This window comes from Cheilinus undulatus, linkage group 10 (genome assembly GCF_018320785.1).
Source record: "Cheilinus undulatus linkage group 10, ASM1832078v1, whole genome shotgun sequence".
NCBI lineage: Eukaryota > Metazoa > Chordata > Actinopteri > Labriformes > Labridae > Cheilinus > Cheilinus undulatus.
This window is the reverse complement of record NC_054874.1, coordinates 18,741,316-18,760,426: the sequence shown is the minus strand read 5'-3', so window position 1 is coordinate 18,760,426 and position 19,111 is coordinate 18,741,316. Positions and strand designations below refer to the sequence as shown.

The window sequence follows — 19,111 nt, the reverse complement described above, 5'->3', positions numbered from 1 at the left end:
CTCCCATACCAGAGTCAGCATTATAAACCACTGAGCTATCCAGCCACATGACACAACATGGCATATAAATGAATGGATGACTACAGTATAGATATCTCATTAGTTATACATCGTGAAGCATTCATAATCAGCTGAGCCCTGTTAAGGACACCTGAGTGTTTGTGTTGATTATCTGAAATAAAATGGCTTTAATAGCTTAGGTCTACATTCTTTCCCCACTTAAGACAATTTGCCAAGAATGAAGCAAACACATCACTGTCTCTGCATGTGTCTGTCACTCTGAGCATACCTGGTGCTTAACCTGCTGTAAACACTTCAAAACAACATTAATGAGGCTGTTAACACAGGAGGCTTTTCCAGCGCCATGTTGAGCTTGATAAATTCATACCAACAAGCTTCACTTCCCATAAAAACTGGAAGAGTGCTATTTGTTTTATTTTTATTCATGGATCACTTCTCCCCTTTGAGATCAGCTGTTGCCATGGTGACCAGGTACTTGGCCATGTGGCTTGTGGGTGGCTGACAGGCCTCTTTCCAGCCCTGTTGAACACTGACTTTATGAGACACGCTGTGCAGTTCAGATCTGTTTCGTTAAACTACACAACATAGACTTTATAAAAAAAATACATCACGACTCTAGAGCTATTGTAAACTGTACAGATAAACGGTGTGTGTGTGTGTGTGTGAACGAGACTCTAAAAGAGATTTGTACAAAGTAATGTCAATTAAACAAAATAATTTAAGGTAAAATAAGTTAATGTAAAAATATTCACCCCCTTTAAACTGACTGGCCATCCTCACAAACTGAATGCCTGTGCAAGAAGGAGGCTAGTGAGAGAGGACACCAAGACACCTATGACTACTCTGAAGGAGTTACAAGCTTCAATAGGTAAGATGGGAGAGACTCTGCATACAACAACTGCTGTCCGGGTTCGTCACCAGTCAAAGCTTTATGGGAGAGTGGCAAAGAGAAAAGTAATTGCAGAAAAGTAATTTTAAATCCCCACAAGAGTTTACCAAAAGGCATGCGGAAGAGACCATGGTCAAGTGGAAAAAAGTTCTTTCGTCCAATCAGACCAAAATGGTGCATATGGCCATCAGACAAGACATTATGTTTGGCGGACACTAAACACTACACATCACCACAAACACACCATTCCCACTGTGAAGTATAGTGGTGGCAGCATCATGCTGTGGGGATGCTTCTCAGCAGCAGGCCCTAGAAGACTGGTAAAGATAGAGGGAAAAATGAATGTGGTAAAATATAGGAAAATGGATAACGGATTTATTAAATTTTGTGGTGATAAGGGGTTATGGTGCATTGGTGTGAAAAGTGTCTAGAATGCATAAAAAGTTGAAATGGTTAAAAATACCCAGCAAAAATGGGTTAAAAGTAGCAGATATGGGCCATTACAGTGGTAAACAGGGTTAAAGGGTGTTGAAAAGGGGTCAAAATTGTCAAAAATTGGTTGAACGAGGCAAAAATGGATTATAATGTGGCAAATGTTGTTTTCAATTGTCAAAAATGTGCAAGAGGGGGCCATAAAGTGGCAAAATTGTCCAGAAAGAAAAGTGATTGAATGGAATTCAAAAGTGGCACAAAGGGGTTAAAAAGTGGTGAAAAGGTGAAAAAATGGTTGCTGTTCCACTGTGTACCACAAGAGGTCGACATTTATCACATTAGCCGCTGTATCATTACGAGGCAGTGTCGGAGCCTGGTGCCTACTGACTCGGCTTCTCTGGTCAGAGATGGCGTCCCTTTTGCAGCCAGATAGAGTCGTCTATCTGGTTCGCGGAGAGAAAAAGATCAGAGCCCCTTTATCCCAACTTTATTTCTGCCGCTACTGTAGTGAGCTACGATCTCTAGAATGCGTGTCTCACGAGGTATGTTTTCCCTTGATATCCTCTTTTTTTGACATGCTAGCCATTTAGCTAAATTTGGTCAGCAGCTACTTTGTTGTTAGCCGGTTAGCTAGCAGCTTTGACGGGTAGGTAGGGTCAGTTCAGCCGCCTCGCATGTTGTATGGCCAAGCCCCTTGTCAATTAACAGGTTTTCTTCTAGTCCATGCATCTCATTGGCTGAAGGCGACGTCTACTTCCGTTCGTCTTCCGTTGCTACGTTGTTACTAGCATAGCTTAGATAAACGAACTGGCTAGCTAGTTAGCATTGATAATCTATGAGTCAAAGGTTGAAAGTACTCACGATACAAGTAAAAACCAGTATGAATGCATTTTCCCTTAAAAATAGAGCTTTCGATACGATGTTAGTCCATCTCAGCTGACGTCTACTGTGTCTAAAACCTGGTTGTTAACGTGGCTCACAGTTACGGACACCACACCCTTCGTGTTTAGATATTTAATCCGTTGTTTGTGACCTATTTCTATATCTGTAAACGCGTGATTTAAAAAAAAACAGATTAAATCATAGGTCTGCTTCGGGACGCACTGGTGCTAACTGTAGCACACTTCAGAAGAACTAGGGCAGAAAGGTTATTAAAACACTCTAACATACAAAGTAGTAGGAAGTCTGTATAAAATGTAATATCATATGTAGGTCTCAAAACTCCCCCTTTACTTCTTTCTGGTGACCAGGTGGATTCACACTACTGCCCCAGTTGTCTGGAGAACATGCCCTCTGCAGAGGCTAAACTTAAAAAGAACAGGTGAGATCAGTGTGCAAATATATAGATATAAGTCCCACCAAGTCTCCTTACTCGTGCCCAGTTTATCAAATAATCATACTTATGTCACAAATATTCTTTGTAGTCATTCTTGATTGTCTGCATTCTCCTGCAGATGTGCAAATTGTTTCGACTGCCCATGTTGCATGCACACACTGTCTACTCGAGCCACCAACATCCCAGCTCCTTTACCTGATGATCCTACGAAGACGGCTATGAAGAAGGCTTACTATTTGGCCTGCGGCTTCTGTCGCTGGACCTCAAGGGATGTTGGAATGGCTGACAAATCAGTTGGTGGGTGACATGTAATTTTTGTCATTGTGCATCTTGAACATTATGTTTAAATTCAGAGTATGAAACATCATCTGTACTTAAATGTAAAACTTGTCCAAAACATGCTATAGGAATATTCATGCTCTTTAGGAAAGTTTGTGTCTATTCTGGCTGTTCCCTATATTGTATTAGTCTCATGTTTTGGTGTATTTTGTTTACTACAGCAAGTGGTGGATGGCAAGAGCCAGAAAACCCTCATACTCAGCGGGTAAGTTTTCCCCTGTGGTCATTGAAATTTTCTCAAGTTGCTCACATGTTTCCTGATCACACATGACTTGTTTTTGAATAGATGTGTCTTTGAGTATGAGACACCCACTATTAATCAGCCTACGGCAGAAGCAAACACAATGGTTGCTCAGTGTCTCTGACCACAAATGGATCTCAGACAACCTTAGTAATGACCCCTAATCATTTTTTCAAGATTAATTTTATCTTTAAGTGTTTTTAATTTCACTTTTTATTTTTAAACCTTCAATTATTGAATGTACTCTACTTCAACACTTTGTTGGGGGAAGCCTTTAACCTAAGTTACCTGTGACACTCTTGTAGTAGTTGTAACGTAAAGCTCGATACACCTATTATTATGTTCTGTACATAATTTACGATATATATAATACACTTATGTGGGGTCTAGTGTTAGCTGGTATTAGTCTTTAAAACGTTTGCCAAAATTACAAAAGGTACTGATAAACCATCCCTATATAACATGTTCTTTCTCAACAGATCAACAAGCTGATCGAGTATTATCAGCAGCTGGCTCATAGAGAGAAGCAGGAGAGGGACAGGAAGAAGCTGGCCCGGAGAAGACAGTGCATGCCTCTGGCTTTCTCGGTACTCTTTTCCCTCTAAGCCCAGTCTGCAGGGATTTTCATAGTGTTGTCTTTGACCTTTTTAAATGTCAAACTGTTGTTATGTCACTAGAAATTCTTAGCCCATATACAGTAATAGTTGGAAAACAATTGTGAATATTTCAGGAATTAGTGGTCTCTTTAAAACACAGTGCAAAGGTTTTCCAACCTTTTTTAAATTGGAACTCCTGCTTGTACCCAAGACCCTGTTTAGACAATGTTTTAATAATGTGGAGATCAAAATTGGGCACCCTTATCCCAACTAGTAATCCTTAATGCTATGTGTGGGCATACTTCAATGATTACTGAAGACAATTTTATATCCAATAGCTCAGACTGCATATGGAGGAGGTCAGGGATACCATCATCTGGATTTTGGTAGTGTCAAAGCAGCACGCAATGATCAACTTACCTCACCTGTACCCTGATGTTTTTCTATCAGGGCCCCCTTTGGCAACACATAAACATACATGAATTGTATAGACATAAAACCTGTCTTACAAAGGTAGGTTGTAGTAAAAAGGACTGTGACTGTTCGATACCCATTGTTGTATAGGTAAAGCCAAGGGTTAGATATGACTCTTTTCTTGTCTTTGTTTTAGTAGCCATGACGTCTGCTGTAGATTCATTGTTAGCCCCACGTTTTCCCAGAGGTCTGCTTTCAAAATTTTCAGTGCAACACACCACTAATTGCTTTGATTTTTTGCCTGGCTGAGCCCCCCTGTCATTTTGGCCCCCACTTGTGTTTGGATCAACACAATGTCTGCATTCAGTTCAGTTATATGAGTGTATGATTCACATCAATAATATTGGTAACAGTGATAAACATGTTGACATTAATTTGAACCTGCTCCACCCAAAATGAGATTTGAAGACAAAGAAACCCATTTAGGTCTTAAAGGTCAAAATGGAGTAGAGGAAACGTTCAAATGTCCCTGATATAGACATGGCTGTGGTGCTTCTTAATCTCCATGATCTATTTTTTACAGCTTGCGCATTCTCCTTGTTGCATACTTAACATAAAAAAACGTAAACCTCCTTTGCTGCTGTGTATTTAAACACACTTTAAACACTCAAGCTGTGATGTCCTGCAGTTGTTTTCCATCAATGGTGCCTTTCTGTTGCTGTTGCATGTCACCAAATGCCACTAATGTTAGCTAAATTGCTTTGGTTTCACCTGGTTCTCTCTTTTTTTTTCTTTGCTTATGCACTCTGATATTTTGGTTTTCCCCACAGCAACACACTATTCATGTGGTGGTGAGTTGTTCTTTTCACAACTTGGGTAGTCTCATATTTACAGTAGCTCTGTCCTTTCTGTATCTGTTCCTGTTTAATCTCTTACTGAGTGACCTCACAGATCACATGAATGCTTTCTTGGGTAAAAGAGACACAGATCTACATAATGGGAGCCTTTTTGCTGGATAGAGGGAGAGGGAAAATAGAAAATGTGGTTAAAATCAGTGCCCCGGTATCAAAATTAGTTTTGTATACTGATAAAGTTTTGACATTTGAGATATGATCCTCCTACACTATCCTGCGCAGGAAGGCTTCCTGGTGTCTCCTACCACAAAACATTTTAATTATTGTTGTTATTATTTTTGGCTTATGTGTTATTTCTTTTAAGTGTTAATGTCATTACATGCTTTTTTTTGTTTTTATGAGTTGTCAAAGAGTCTCCCTTTAGATCTGTGGTTGTTGTCAAAAGTAGTCATGTAGATAGCGTAATGTTGTAACTCATTTCAAGTCATCTATAATTTCATACAAGCAGACTGTCTTCATCTGTTTTTTCCCTCTACTTTGGCTCAGGAAAAGTATGGGCTTGGAACCAGACTGCAGAGGCAGAGGCCTGGAGCGCCCATATCCAGCTTGGCTGGCCTTTCGTGAGTGATCTGTGTTTTTATAGGAGGAGTTACTGCTTTTCTGACTCCATATACTGAGCTTTTTTCCTTCTGCATTCCAAGGTTTACCTCCATGGCTCCCAAGTATCAGTAAAATCACTACATGTTATGTATATTATGGGACTAAGATGAATGGATTTCTTTGTAAATCAATCACTGTAACAATTCATTGACCTTATTTGTCAAGAAATCATAATGTTTTTGATTTGTATTGTATATTCACAGTATTGAATGAGAGCTTAGTTTAAATAGTAAGACCTCTGAAAATTGAAAATTGACCAACTGAAGGTATTGACAAAGTATGCATTTAATCCAGGAGGAAAATGTAAAGTCTGGTTGTCTCTGCCTGTTTAAAGGCCGTTACTATAAAAAAGCAAAGCATTTTTGATTTTCAAGGAATCAACACAGAGATAACCAACTTCAAGTATTAATTCCATTTTTTTTGACAGGTGTGGTAAACATTGGCAACTTAGCAAGTACAAGCTTGGTTGAAAGCCTCTCCAGAATATACTTAATTGCAGTTCAAGAATTATATTCTAAGTGTATGTAAGCTCCCAAACAACTGGACCTTCCCAAATGTGTTGTCAGTTATAAATGGTTTGTGTTGCATAAGAAAAACCTTCAATGTATGCAGTGTTAACCCTTCAGATTATATCAAATGTTATCATTTTAAGTTAAGCAAAATTTGCTTGTTGCACTATTTGTGAAATTCTCCAGCCTGAAGGAGGGTGAAGACCAGAAGGAGATCAGCATCGAGCCTGCCACCGCCCTCGATGAAGTGGAGCCACTGCCTGAGGATTGTTACACCCGGCCCATCAGCTTACCCGAGGGTGGGAGTTCATTCCGATATTCTGAACTATGCTGATAATTTAGTCGCTCTAATTGAGGAAGAAGTTAATTTTAATTTTTTCTTGTCTTGTAGTGACCACACTGCGCCAGCGGCTGCTGCAGCCTGACTTCCAGCCTGCAGGGGCATCTCAGCTCCACCCCAGACACAAACACCTCTTGATGAAGCGCTCGCTGCGCTGCAGGGTCAGCACCACCTCAGGGTGTTACTGTTCTTAAATCAAAGGCTGTTTTTCTGTGAATCATATTTAAATATATTTTTTTTCCTTGTTTACTCCAGAAATGTGAGCACAACTTGAGCAAGCCAGAGTTTAATCCCACTTCAATCAAGTTTAAAATTCAGCTGGTGGCTGTGTGAGTATTTTCATCAGTTTCTGTCTCAACATGTGTTTTCACAATGATGTTGATCTTTATTTAATTAATGAAAAATAAAAAGCAGCCTGAAGGCTGATGTAGTTTAATTAGATTAGGATCCTAAAGTTTAATTTTAGCAAAGTGCAATTATAAGCACATGCTCAGGAAATTATTCATGCAAAATAAGCTTAATGATAAACAGATTTAGTTATTTTAAAATGATGTTCTGAAAAATAAATCTTTTTTAGGCATTCTCAGTCACACTGTAAATAGGATCCTGATGCTCACAGGAGTTTATGCTCCATAAAATCACGGTACCATTAGATATTTATAAGAAAGAAAATAATCCCAGAGCTCTTACTGAGTGATGTTTCCTCCTCTGTTGAACATTGTCGAGGTGTTACGGTGTGTTGACTGTCTCTCTGTATGTTCGCATTGCAGGAGTTACATCCCTGAAGTGAGGATTATGTCCATTCCGAATCTCCGTTTCATGAAGGTTGGTGGCACTTTGAAAACATGTTGATTTTGTTTTATTCACTCATTTTTTTAAATATAAATCCATTTTTTTTGTAATAAAGTAAGGTGTATTCCATGACAAAAGTTAAGTCTTTCAAAGCAACGTACAGAGCCGTGAAAAAGTTTTTGCCCCCTTTCTGATTTCTGTTTTTTTTTTGCACATTTATCACACTAAGATATTTCGGGTCATCAAACCAATTTTAATATCTCACAAAGACAACCCAAATAAAAACAAAATGCAGTTTCTAAATTATGATTTTATTTATTAAGGGATAAAAAATCCAAACCTGTCTGTCCCTATGTGGAAAAAGTAATTGCCTCCTGAACCTAACTGTTTGTGCCACCCTTGGCAGCAATTACTGAAATCTAGCATTTGTGATAACTGGTGATGAGTCTTTTGCATTGCTGTGGAGGAATTTTGGCCCACTCTTCTTTGCAGAATTGTTTTAACTCCATATTGGAGGGTTTTCCAGCATGAACTGCCCATTTAAGGTCACACCACAGCATCTCAGTTGGATTTAAGTCCAGACTTTGACTTGGCCTCTCCAAACCATAATTTTGTTTGTTGTTTTTTTTTGAGCCATTCAGAATTGGATTTATTGGTATGTTTCAGGTTGTTGTCCTGCTGCATAACCCAAGCGCTTGAGCTTGATGGCACGAACAGAGCGTTTTGATAAAGGATTTAATGAAACTCCGGGGTAGGCCCGCGCTCTGCTCACTGTGCATACTGACCAAGTGCCTGAATAATGTTACTTTTGAACACCTTGTTGTAACTATATACCCCGGTAAAATTTGGGAAGGATATGACAGTATTGATAAATAAACACCACCCAATCCTTATCTTAAAAAAAGTAAAATACAAGCTGTGTTGAAAGCTTCCATCATACCTCTTAACAACAAGTAACACTGTCTACAGGCTCATGAAAAACATCATTAAGCTATGATTGCTGCGTACTGAAAATAGGCATGGGTAATATGGTTGTAAGGTCACCATAATGCAGACTTAATGAGAAGAAGGATGAATCAAGTCCCATCAGAGAATAAACTCTTATTCCAAGTCTAGAAGATAAATGGTTTATTTTGTTTTCTTTTATTGCAAAGGAGAATTTGGATCAGTGAGTGAAAAAAGAGGCATTCCCCATTCAGTCGACTACAGTCAACATTGGTCAGAGCTGCATAAATCCTTTGTAAGGGATAGTCACTTCTGTCTGTGTGAATGTGTTCTTTTTCTCTCTCTGTCTATGTAGGAAAGTCAGGTGCTGCTGACGCTGACCAACCCTGTAGAGAACATCACTCACGTCACGCTGGTTGCTTGTGAGGAGGAAGATCCAGATGATATCAACAGCACTGCTAAGGTACAGTGTCTTATGTAACTACTGCACTTCTTTTTCATTTGGTGGCGTGAACTATGGGGACAGAAAATATTAAACAGCTTCAAGTTGGTATCATTCCAAAAAAATGGAGTATTTGTGTGATAAATGCCAACTCAGAACAGTTTAAAGCTCTCCTTTATGTCCTAAACATAACCAAACACTGACATTGTGATTCAGAAATTAAAGTGTAAATTTAAAAGCCTTTTTAATGACTTTATACATGATTGCAAGACTCTGTATTCCTCTTGGACTTTGCTTTAGCTGGACAGAAGATGAATAATGAATGAAGTATGCTCATAATGCTAAACTAAAGGACTATGTTAGAATTGTAAGGGCATCTATCATGAGACAGCTTGCATTAACTTATCCTGCTAGAAAAAAGATTACAGCTGCAGGTTCTTGAACACAGGATGTCCTAGAATCATGTACTCTAAAACATGTTAATATGATGTTTTGTCAGTTGAGCAGTTGTTTTTTAAATCCACTAATATGTCAGGGCTGTGTGTGTTTCTATTACTCTCTGTGCCACATTGATGCTAAAACTGATGAATGAAGCTTCAACTGCTGAAAGGTGCATCATGGCTTTAAAACAGAATTTTAGATTTGGGTACAGTCACAGATCGTGGCAGTTGTTTACCACCTGCCTGTTCCTTAACATTGCATATTTTTCACACAGCATCCCTGCACTCTTGCCAGCCAGCTTGAGACTGCTCAGGGCGACGAGGCTCCTTTATACAGTCTGTTTCTTATGGAATAGGTAGCCCTGTCATCATCTCATATGCACAGCAGTTGTGTCCCATTTTTTACCTCCATCTGTCAGCTGTCACACGCACAGCTCAGAGCGTTCCCCTGGTAAACGGTCTGCCAGGATGCCTGTTGCCAGCAGCCGCAGCGAGGCTCCCAGATACTGCAGGCTATTTGTCTTGGCCTCTTTAGTGATGAAGTCATGGGCCAGACAGGGTAAGGAAGAGCTCCTGGCCAAAACAGAGCATCTTTCATGACCTATTTCTGTTCACGTTAAGGCCAAAGTGAGTGTGCAGTCCTGTCATTCTGCTTGATCTGATATTCAAACACCTGGAGGGCAGTGCAGACCACAGAGAGCCATGCTTGGTTGATTTCATCGACTGGCTTTTTCCTTGGACAGCTCAGTGCTACTCCTTTTTATGTATCTTATATTTTATTTGAAAACTGTGTCTGTGACTTACAGATGACTTCAGGGGTACAGTATATTTTATTTTACTTTTAAGTCTGTTAGGGAATTTTAGCTAGTTATGTAACAGTGAAATGAATACTGTGCCTTTGTGTGACTCAACTCAAGCTAACAAGGCTATGAGAGAGAAGATTAATCGTATCTATATAGTTTTTTTTAATGCCTATAACACTGCCTCTGGGTGTTTTTCAGAAAAGTGATTGAAAGCACACATCAGAGCCAGCTGTCGCTTAAAAATTAAAGGCAGTTATTCATGCCGAATGGCTTGTTTGACTTAAAAAGAAGGTGGATGAATGCTGCTTTTGCATCTGCATGAAAAAATCTCACTGCTTTGTCTACAAAGATCAACACAAATTGAAAGTACCTCATAGTCACTTTAATAACATCCAAGTTCATGTTTGGTACATTTTTCACTGAATTAATTCAATTCTCAAATGTTTTGTGAGAAAAAAAAGACACTTGTGCAACAGTTTTTGAGCTCCCTCAGGCCTGTCATTTGGTTTTAATACATATTTATCTGGTTACGGTAGTTGATTTAATCCATAAAAGGTCAAGATTTCCCAAGTTTAGCCAGATCAAGATCAGTTTGTGTTCTCGCTACAACCAAACTTTACCAGAGTGCGAACTGAAGCAAACTTAGACCCATCTTTTCAAGCGGTCTTGGTCCGGTTGTTTGGGTTGCACCAGAGTTCGGTGGTCAACTTTCACATCAGCACATCCCCGAGCAGCAATGTAACATAGATGCAAAATGCAGAATGCTCTTTCGTGGTAGAGGTGGGACAACACAGCAGCAGAGACAACAGACAAAAGTTTTAGGCTAAAGACAAGACAAGTCTAAAATTCTCAACATGTGTAGGATGTTTCATTGTCACTAGAAAGACATAAACATGCCTTATAAACCAGCTGGTGACACTCTGTTATATTCTGTTTGAAAAGTTGATGTTTAGACCTGTAAAATGATAAAAATAAGATCGGTGTTACAGTGGAAATAGCGACTGTGTTAACTGGTGACTTTCAGCTGAGATTATTTGTGACTGTCTGTGTTAAATACATGGCTTAGCTCAGCTGCTGTAACGATAACATCTAATAACACAGTCAGCTGAAAGTCACCAGTTAACATGGTCACTTATTAAACCAATACACTGGGAGTGTTTCATCTATACACAGAAGAAAATGTTGTCAAAATGGAGTGCAGATATGAAACAGGAAGAACTGTAAGAATTTACATATTGTGCCTTTAACTCAAATTATTTCTATAAAGCTGGTTTCCAAAGCACACAATATTAACACTTTTTTAAGTGAACTCATCAGTTGAACATGTTTTATTGTGTAGGGCATCAAACTGTGTTGGTTGTTGCTGAATGACCTCTTGCTGAACCTCAAATTTTAATTTTTGTATATTATGGGTTCTCTCACCCCTAGTTCCTTGACTTATTGCCTTAAAAGTCATTGGATCTTGTAAATCTATATTTTTAGGTTATGGTACCAAGCAAGGAGCTAGTCTTGGCCGGAAAGGATGCTGCTGCTGAGTATGATGAACTGGCTGAACCTCAGGACTTCCAGGATGATCCAGAGTATGTGAAAACACACACACAAAAACACACTCTTAATAGTGTGTAGTGAGTCTTTACATGACCCCCCCTTGGTCTTTCTTTCTACAGTGTTGTTGCCTTCAGGAAATCCAACAAGATTGGTTTCTTCATCAAAGTGATCCCTCAAAAGGAAGAGGACGGGGATGTCACCGTTTCATTCAAGATCAGACATGACTTCCGCAACCTTGCAGCTCCCATTAGGCCGAGCGAGGAGGGAACCGAAACCCCTGCTGAGGTCATCTGGCTCACACACCATGTAGAGATGAGGCTAGGACCACTCGCGCCCTGAACATGAATATACTCTGTTTACCATCAAACAGTCCTAGTGTTTGGTTCTTTGAACTTTTTTTCTTAAAATGTGTGATTAATTTGATTTAAAAAGGACTTCTGGTTCTGCTTATTGATATGTAAGAACAATAGGAGATCTCTCTTTGATATTGTAGGGTTTAGATTGCATCATCAAAATCACTGCAGGACACTCATTGATTGTTTAGTGGCTGAGTCATCAGAACTTTATGAAATCAGGCGGATAGAAAGAGAGAGTATAAAGTGTGTCAAGCTGAATTCTGCTCATTCCTTTCTTTGTTGCGTGTTGCAATTTCAAAAACTTGCAGATTAACTTCATTCACCACCTTAAATTTTGCTTTAACGTTGTGTCAAAAAGACCTACTGTGAGGCCATAGAGAAGAAGCAGGTGGAAGAACCTTATCATAAACACCTGTCATTTACTTTATTAAACCTATTCAACTGCTCATTAACTGGGATATCTAACCAGCCAATCACATTGCAGCAACCTGTGCATTTAGACTTGTAGACATGGTCAACAAGACCTGCTGAAGTTTAAACTGAACATCAGAATTGGGGAAGAAAGGTGACTTTGAATGTGCCATGGTTGATTGTGGTCTGGCGGGCCTTCTTGTTATGTCCCTCCAAATTCCTGCCGAAATTGACACTAATGAAACCAGGCAAGGTTTTCAAATCTCATCCAATTTTGTGGAGCTAGAAAGTGGCTTCACTTTCTCTAAGGAAAGTGAGGGACCTGATCCTCATATACCCATATTTTTTCCTATAAAATTAAGATGTTATTTTCTCACTCTTTAAATGGACGAGCTGTGATTTCATTTAATTGTTCTTTAATGTGTGATTGAGATTTCCAATGAGCAGAATCAGAAATCGTACCTGAGAACAATCCGAACTACTCCAGAACGGCATCAGACCTGCGCTTTCAGCTTCTATATCCTTGTAAACATCCTTTCCTGCAGACAATAGTATCCTATTAACTCGCATGCTTTTACTGTACTTAATATTGCACACATTAGACAATGTCATCACAGTTACTGACCCCGTGCTGGTTTCATATCAGAAAGGTTGTTTTACTATTGTCTCAAGTAAACGATTGCCTCCCTTGGCACTAAAGAGAGGATATATGAGCCGCTCTGTCAAAACATTAAGTGTTAAACATTTAAACGCACTGAGACACTATCATTATTTTCTGGCATATGATGTATTTTGGTTTGTAGAGATCGCTGACTTCTCTGTCAGTGTGTATCGAAGCTGCTGTCATGTCTGGTGTCTTGTGTTGTAAGACAGAGCCTTATAAAACAACAAACACACTTAATCCTCTGTACATGCTAATAAAATAATGTGATAATGTCACACGTCTTGACTTTTTTTTGTCCAGGATTTTGTCAAGTAGACTCTTTGAGATTGTTTTGACTCTGTGCTTCATGATGTTTCCTGGTAATTGTAGTACCAGGAAAGAATTCACTCATATGTGGGGAGAACAAACAGACCTCTAGTACCTGTCTTCTTTGAGAGTACAATTACCAACTTGGCTGAGTCACTACTGTCTTGGCTGTTCTTCTGGGGTCTTTAGACAAATACCTCACTAGTTTTCTTTCCAGAGTATTTTACATCTTTCTCTTCCTGCCTCTGCCAGGCTTGTTCTGAACTGTTTGGCTCTCTTTGAATTTCTTGATACTTCTCAATCCAGTTTTTGATACTTGGAAACACTTAGATAACTTTGTAGATCCTCCTCCTTTGTGACCATCAACAATTATTTTTCTCCTGTCTAAACTGATTTAAGTCAGGAGACTTAATAAGAGTAACAATGATTTTCCAAGTTTGAAAATGGCTAAAATTGTGAAATATGTTTTGCAAATAGACTCCACTGTGATGTCTTAAAGGATAGTGAGGCCAAGAGCAGGATAGGTTACTCTTCTAAGGAGTCTAGACACTGGTAGTAGTGATGGACGGAGTTAGATAAGATGAGTAAGAGACTTCTAAAGGGGCTTGACCAAGACACTGATGAGATGACTTGGAACTAGCAATGAAGGGATGCAGGATGCACAGAGGAGCTTGACCTGGACCGATGAAGCGGCTTGGAGATGACAACGAAGGTATGTAAACTGGCTTAAAGGAGCTGAATGTGGACACCGATTAGATGTGATGGAGATGGCTGGAGTGGAGGACAGTTGCAGCAGTCCCAGTGATTTTAAAATATGACAGCTGCAGGATGATTGGATTGAGAGAAGTCGAGGATAAAACGGTCTGGCTCAGAGCTTAAGTGAGTAGACCTACTGATTATCAGAGCGGGAAAAGAGACACGTGAGTCATTGAACTTACACTTAGCTTTATTCATTTTGTTTATGCCAGGATGCTTTCTCAGTGACAGCTTTAACCCTCATTGAGATTTTATAGTGTGTAAATATGAACATAACCCTCAGTTTTAACTTGATTTAACAAGTTCTGAGCATTACAGAGTTAATGCACAACAATGATTTGTGCTATGGCTCAACAAAAAGGTCATTTTTTAAGGAGGCAAATGATTATGACCCTTGGTAGTTTTTCTTTTTGTGAAATTATTTTGTTTCTGTGAGCAAGTAAAATAATGTTAGCATCCAAAATAAAGCTAAGGTGTTTGGAAAAGCTGTGAAAAAATCCTTGCTCTGTTTAACAGCACTTGGGGAAATCTCTAAGAAGGATAAGGTAAGGCGAGTTGAGTGTAAAAAAAAACAAAACACTTTGGTCAAATGAGTGGAAAAGCAAGCCTCAAGACCATTTGGGATTCACAGTTCACCACAAGATGGCACTGCAGGCAAAGGATTATTTCAGAGCAGTACGTGATAGAGCTTCGGGAAGACATATTAGAGCATTCAGGGACGTGCATCTTATAGTGTGATCTAGGGTTACAGCACAAGCTGGAACAGCATATCTGATTATAGATGTGTTTCACTGACAAGGTACATGACACTGATCCATGCAGAAACACTTAATCTCAAAAAAACAAAAATGATGTTTTTTCAGGATATGAGTCATGTTGCATAAGAAAAAGACACTAATGGAAGCATAATATGTGTATTGTTTTACATTTACTGGTTCAGTCAGGGATGTTCAGCACACATGGCACAGTTTACAGCCTCTGTAAGTGCACATCAGGTATGTGAGATTGGCCTGGCTGCAGCTGTCCAGTGAGGCCGCTCTGCTGTGTAAACAGAGCCGCTCTTCCTGAGCAATAAAGCCATGATTTTCTTTTATCTTCTGCAGATATAAACAGCTCAGAAGAGTGGCCTGTGGGAGAGAGCCATAAATCACCCCTGAAGATGAGGTAATAAAGCACACATGGGGCGAATTCGTACCACTGAAAACAGTCCAGACACCCACTGAAACCACGGCCGATCAGAGGAGAAACTGAGTTTAAGTGCACAGTAGTGGTACCTGCACTTCCTGGGAGGTTGCTTTCCTGCTGGGAATATCATATTACAGTGCTAGCATTGTTCCTGGTATTAAACATGCACATTGCATTATAAAAACTGGTGATTGAAAGTGACTGAACTGCATGTGGAGTTGGATATATTTATGCAGAAATTTTATAAACAGACCTTGAATGATCCCCAAAATCCCTGTCTGCAGGAAAAGTTCTGGATTCTTCTGCTCCGGATAATATTTTCCTGGATCAAGACATGGATTATGATAAACTCAGCACCAAATCTCTCTTATTTGCAGAACCTCTTACTGTAAACAGGACAAAAATGTGACCTGTGACCATGTTTTAGGAGATTATAAATTAATATCAGGGTGGTGCAGCAGTGTTGAGTAAGTTAAGGAGGGTTAGGAAAAGGCTCTGCTTTCCTCTTCTTCCTTATAGGCTCACATCTTTATTTATAAAGGCAGGCCCAGCCAGCCTTGACCAGATGAAAAATTCCTCACCGAATTACAAGTTTGACTGCACCCTGGACCTTTCCACAATTACGTCACTGCACAAACCGCCAGTAACTCACCCACAGAGGAAGCATGACACAAGCAGGCAAAATGGGAGAGGAGCTACACCTCGGCAGAGGCGGTAAATTCCCCCTGTTTAATAAAAAGATGGCAGCTAGAAGCCTGCATGATTATTATTTCTCTCTGTATTACTCCTCTCACTATGCATGCATGAGTGTGAAAGCGTGCTTTTTTTCTCTACATCTTTTAGGAGCATAGTTTTAGTGATTATAATCCCCAGAGGAGACTGTACTTTTTCTTGCTTTTGGACCAGAATAGCACAAGAACAAAAGACCCAAGAGCTCTTTTTGTTCACATCCACCTTATTTAGGTTTAGCTGTAGGCCTGAGGTGCTCCAATTGATGAATCGCCTCCTTCATTTTCTGCTCACCAGACCATCATCTGGTTAATTAGAGGTAATTGATGATGTCTGCCCACATGAATCACTGTAGGCATGTGGGCCTCCAAAGCCAAATCTGTGAAACTTGAAGCTCGCCAGGATGAAAAACACAGCTTTTCTTTCCACTATACTCTTTTTGTCATCTTCTCTCCATTTCCTCTCACTTTCACTCGGCGTCTGCACTCTGATGGCTGTAGGTCGGTTGGAATGTTGACTTTGGACGCCCGGTTGAAAAAGATCGCTCTGAGAAAGCAGCTGACCCTCAACACTCCCTCTGAGCCACAGTCAGAGACACAGACTGCAGCCCCCTGCTCTTTCATTTATTATTTGCTCAATTGCTCACTGGGTGCGTTACGTGTGTGAGGGCACAGGCAGGTCAACACCCTGAGCTGAGGTGGGTGCAAAAGAATGGGGTCTTGGGGGCAAATACAATCTGCTGTTTGTTGAGACCTTTTCCTTTTAGTGTAAAGAGCAGGGAAGAGGTGAACTCAGATAATCAGGGTAAATCCACTTTAGACGAGGAAATAATCCCCTTAAAGGAGTATATTTTTCCAGTATGCATCCTGTATACTACTCCTTCCCAAGTATTTAGAGAGAGGTAAAAGTGTATCGTTTTGCCCTCAAAAGTACTTTTATGATCCTTTCTGCCTGACAAGATAACATTTTTGGCCAGTCTGAAGTCAGCATTTAAATCCAATAATTCTCCAGGCTGCACACTCAAATCCCAGCAAAGAATCAGGGTGAAAATGTCAGATTTGAATGTTGGTTTTGTGCTTTACAAACATTTTACCTTATAGGGCTAAAAAAAAAAAGATATTTGTGAAATCGCAAAACCATTTCAGGATGGAGAAATTCTCAGTGGGATAACAGAATAAATCATGTTTAGACTTCACCTTTCAGGTTACAGAATGAATATCTGGAGTTCTGAGGTCATAAATGGGGTTACAGTTTGGGAAATATGCTAATCTGATAAGCTTATTTTCACAGGAAGCAGCTTTAGCTTGATTTTGCATGGATTTAATATTATCAGTTACAGTCATTAAGACTTAAAAGCAACAGTTGAATGGCTAAGTCGACAGATTACACAAATTTGACATTGTAATCCATGAGTTCAAGACATGCTTTTTGGTTGAACTTTCAAATGAAAGAGTTGCCTGGCTGTTTCCTGTGTTTAACAGTCTTTATGCGAGCAAAGGCTGGCAACACACTATTCAATTTAAAGCCTGGCTGTGGGCATGATTAGCTCCCAAAGGATCAGTGGGCATGACATGATTTTAGACTTGATATCTGCAATTCCAGGTTGAGCTTCAATTGGTGGGGGTTGGGGTGGATTTGGGCCTTTGGTTTGGGGTCCAGCCACAAATCTACTACTGGATAGAGGTCTGGGCTTTGACTCGGCCACTACAGAAAATTCACCTTGTTGTCTTTAAACCATTTCTTGTAGCTTTTCACTGTAGGCTTTGGGCCAAGCCTTCCAGGGCTGGCTGCTGAGAAGCATCCCCACAGCATGATGCTGCCACCACCGTGCTTCACAGTGGGGATAATGTGTTTGTGGGGATGTTTAGCAATGGTGTCTGCCAAACTAGCATCTTGACTGATGGCCAAAAAGCACCATATTAGTCTCGTCAGACCAAAGAACTTTCTACCACTTGATCACGGAGTCTCCCACATGCCTTTTGACGAACTCTAGCAGGGGTTTAATCAGTTTCCTTCAACAGTGGCTTTCTCTTTGCCACTCTCCCATAAAGCTTATACCAAGGGTGTGAATATTTTTAATAGGCATTGTAAGTGCTTAATTGGATTAGGTCAGTGGAATGAGAGGATCAGTCAATGGCCTCAATGTCCCTGACATACAGGAACTGTGTACGCTCTCGGGTCAGGCAGTCAGGGTACTGTTGGCCACCCTCCAAGGATAAGCCTCGCCCAGGATCATCAATGACCCACTGCCATTTCAGTCATGCTTAATGATGTTTCAGGCAGTGTTAACGTTCACCACAACATCTCCAGACTCTCTTTGGCCTGTAACAGAAAATGAGACATCAACGCCAGACCTGCTAATTCTAATGTTCTCTGGCAAATGCAAATCAAGCTGTATGGTGCTGAGCTGTACCCACAAGAGGACATCGGCCCTTATGCCACCCTCATGGAGCTCTCTCTGATAGTCCAGATAGAAATATGCTGACTAGCCTGCTGGAGGGCTCTGGTAGTAGTAATCCTGATCCAAAGGAGCAGGTATCAGTCCTGCTGCTTGTTGATGCCCTTTTACAATCCTGTTTAGCTCTGCTTGTTCCACTGTCAGTAACTCTTCAGTGCTCTTGAGATTGTGCTGGGGGACATGGCAGACATTCTTGCGACAGCACATATAGATACGCCATCTCGAGGGTGCTGAATTGCTTGTGCAACCTTATTGGGCTGCAGGTACTGCCTTATGCTACCAGTAGTGACAAGGACACAGAACTAGAGAAGAAACACTCAGGAAGGATAAATAGAGAGAACAATTGTCACATGCAAAACTATTCCATTTTGGGAAGGGGAGTTGTCTTGCTTTTGCCTATCTATTGCATATGTTGTTGCTTTCATTTGCACCAACAGAGGCAAAACTGATTCACAGTTACTTATGCTTCCCTGATGGACAGACTGAAATCCCAGTTGTTTAATTGACTTGATGTAATACTCTGACTGTTCCTGTAATTTTTGGAGATGTCTAGGTGTGCTACAACATCTAAAAAAAAAGCATAACAAAAATAGCATTTTGGCATTTTGGAGTGCATTTTGAAACCTGTGTCTCTTCTTATTTACT

At 40.1% G+C, this 19,111-nt stretch overlaps 1 protein-coding gene across 2 annotated transcripts; it reads left to right on the top strand.

The window, feature by feature from the left end:
- Positions 1-1,701: 1,701 nt before the first annotated feature.
- Positions 1,702-13,307, top strand: dctn4 (dynactin 4). Of its 2 annotated transcripts, XM_041797128.1 has the most exons (14): positions 1,702-1,884; positions 2,593-2,663; positions 2,797-2,975; positions 3,179-3,222; positions 3,738-3,845; positions 5,099-5,119; positions 5,669-5,742; positions 6,478-6,590; positions 6,683-6,792; positions 6,887-6,960; positions 7,402-7,456; positions 8,724-8,831; positions 11,536-11,633; positions 11,721-13,307. In XM_041797128.1, exons 1-14 carry the CDS (start codon positions 1,750-1,752, stop codon positions 11,938-11,940), a joined length of 1,410 nt encoding a protein of 469 aa, XP_041653062.1. In that variant the 5' UTR covers positions 1,702-1,749; the 3' UTR covers positions 11,941-13,307. The 2 variants fall into 2 exon arrangements, with proteins under 2 accessions (XP_041653062.1, XP_041653063.1); XM_041797129.1 differs by lacking the exon at positions 5,099-5,119.
- The last annotated feature ends 5,804 nt before the right edge of the window (positions 13,308-19,111 follow it).

Excerpts from the sequence above, each read along its gene's own strand:
- dctn4 (XM_041797128.1), top strand. The coding sequence starts at position 1,750 with ATGGCGTCCCTTTTGCAGCCAGATAGAGTCGTCTATCTGGTTCGCGGA. Across the intron at positions 2,976-3,178 it reads AATGGCTGACAAATCAGTTG|CAAGTGGTGGATGGCAAGAG; the intron begins GTGGGTGACATG and ends TGTTTACTACAG. Across the intron at positions 6,961-7,401 it reads AAAATTCAGCTGGTGGCTGT|GAGTTACATCCCTGAAGTGA; the intron begins GTGAGTATTTTC and ends TTCGCATTGCAG.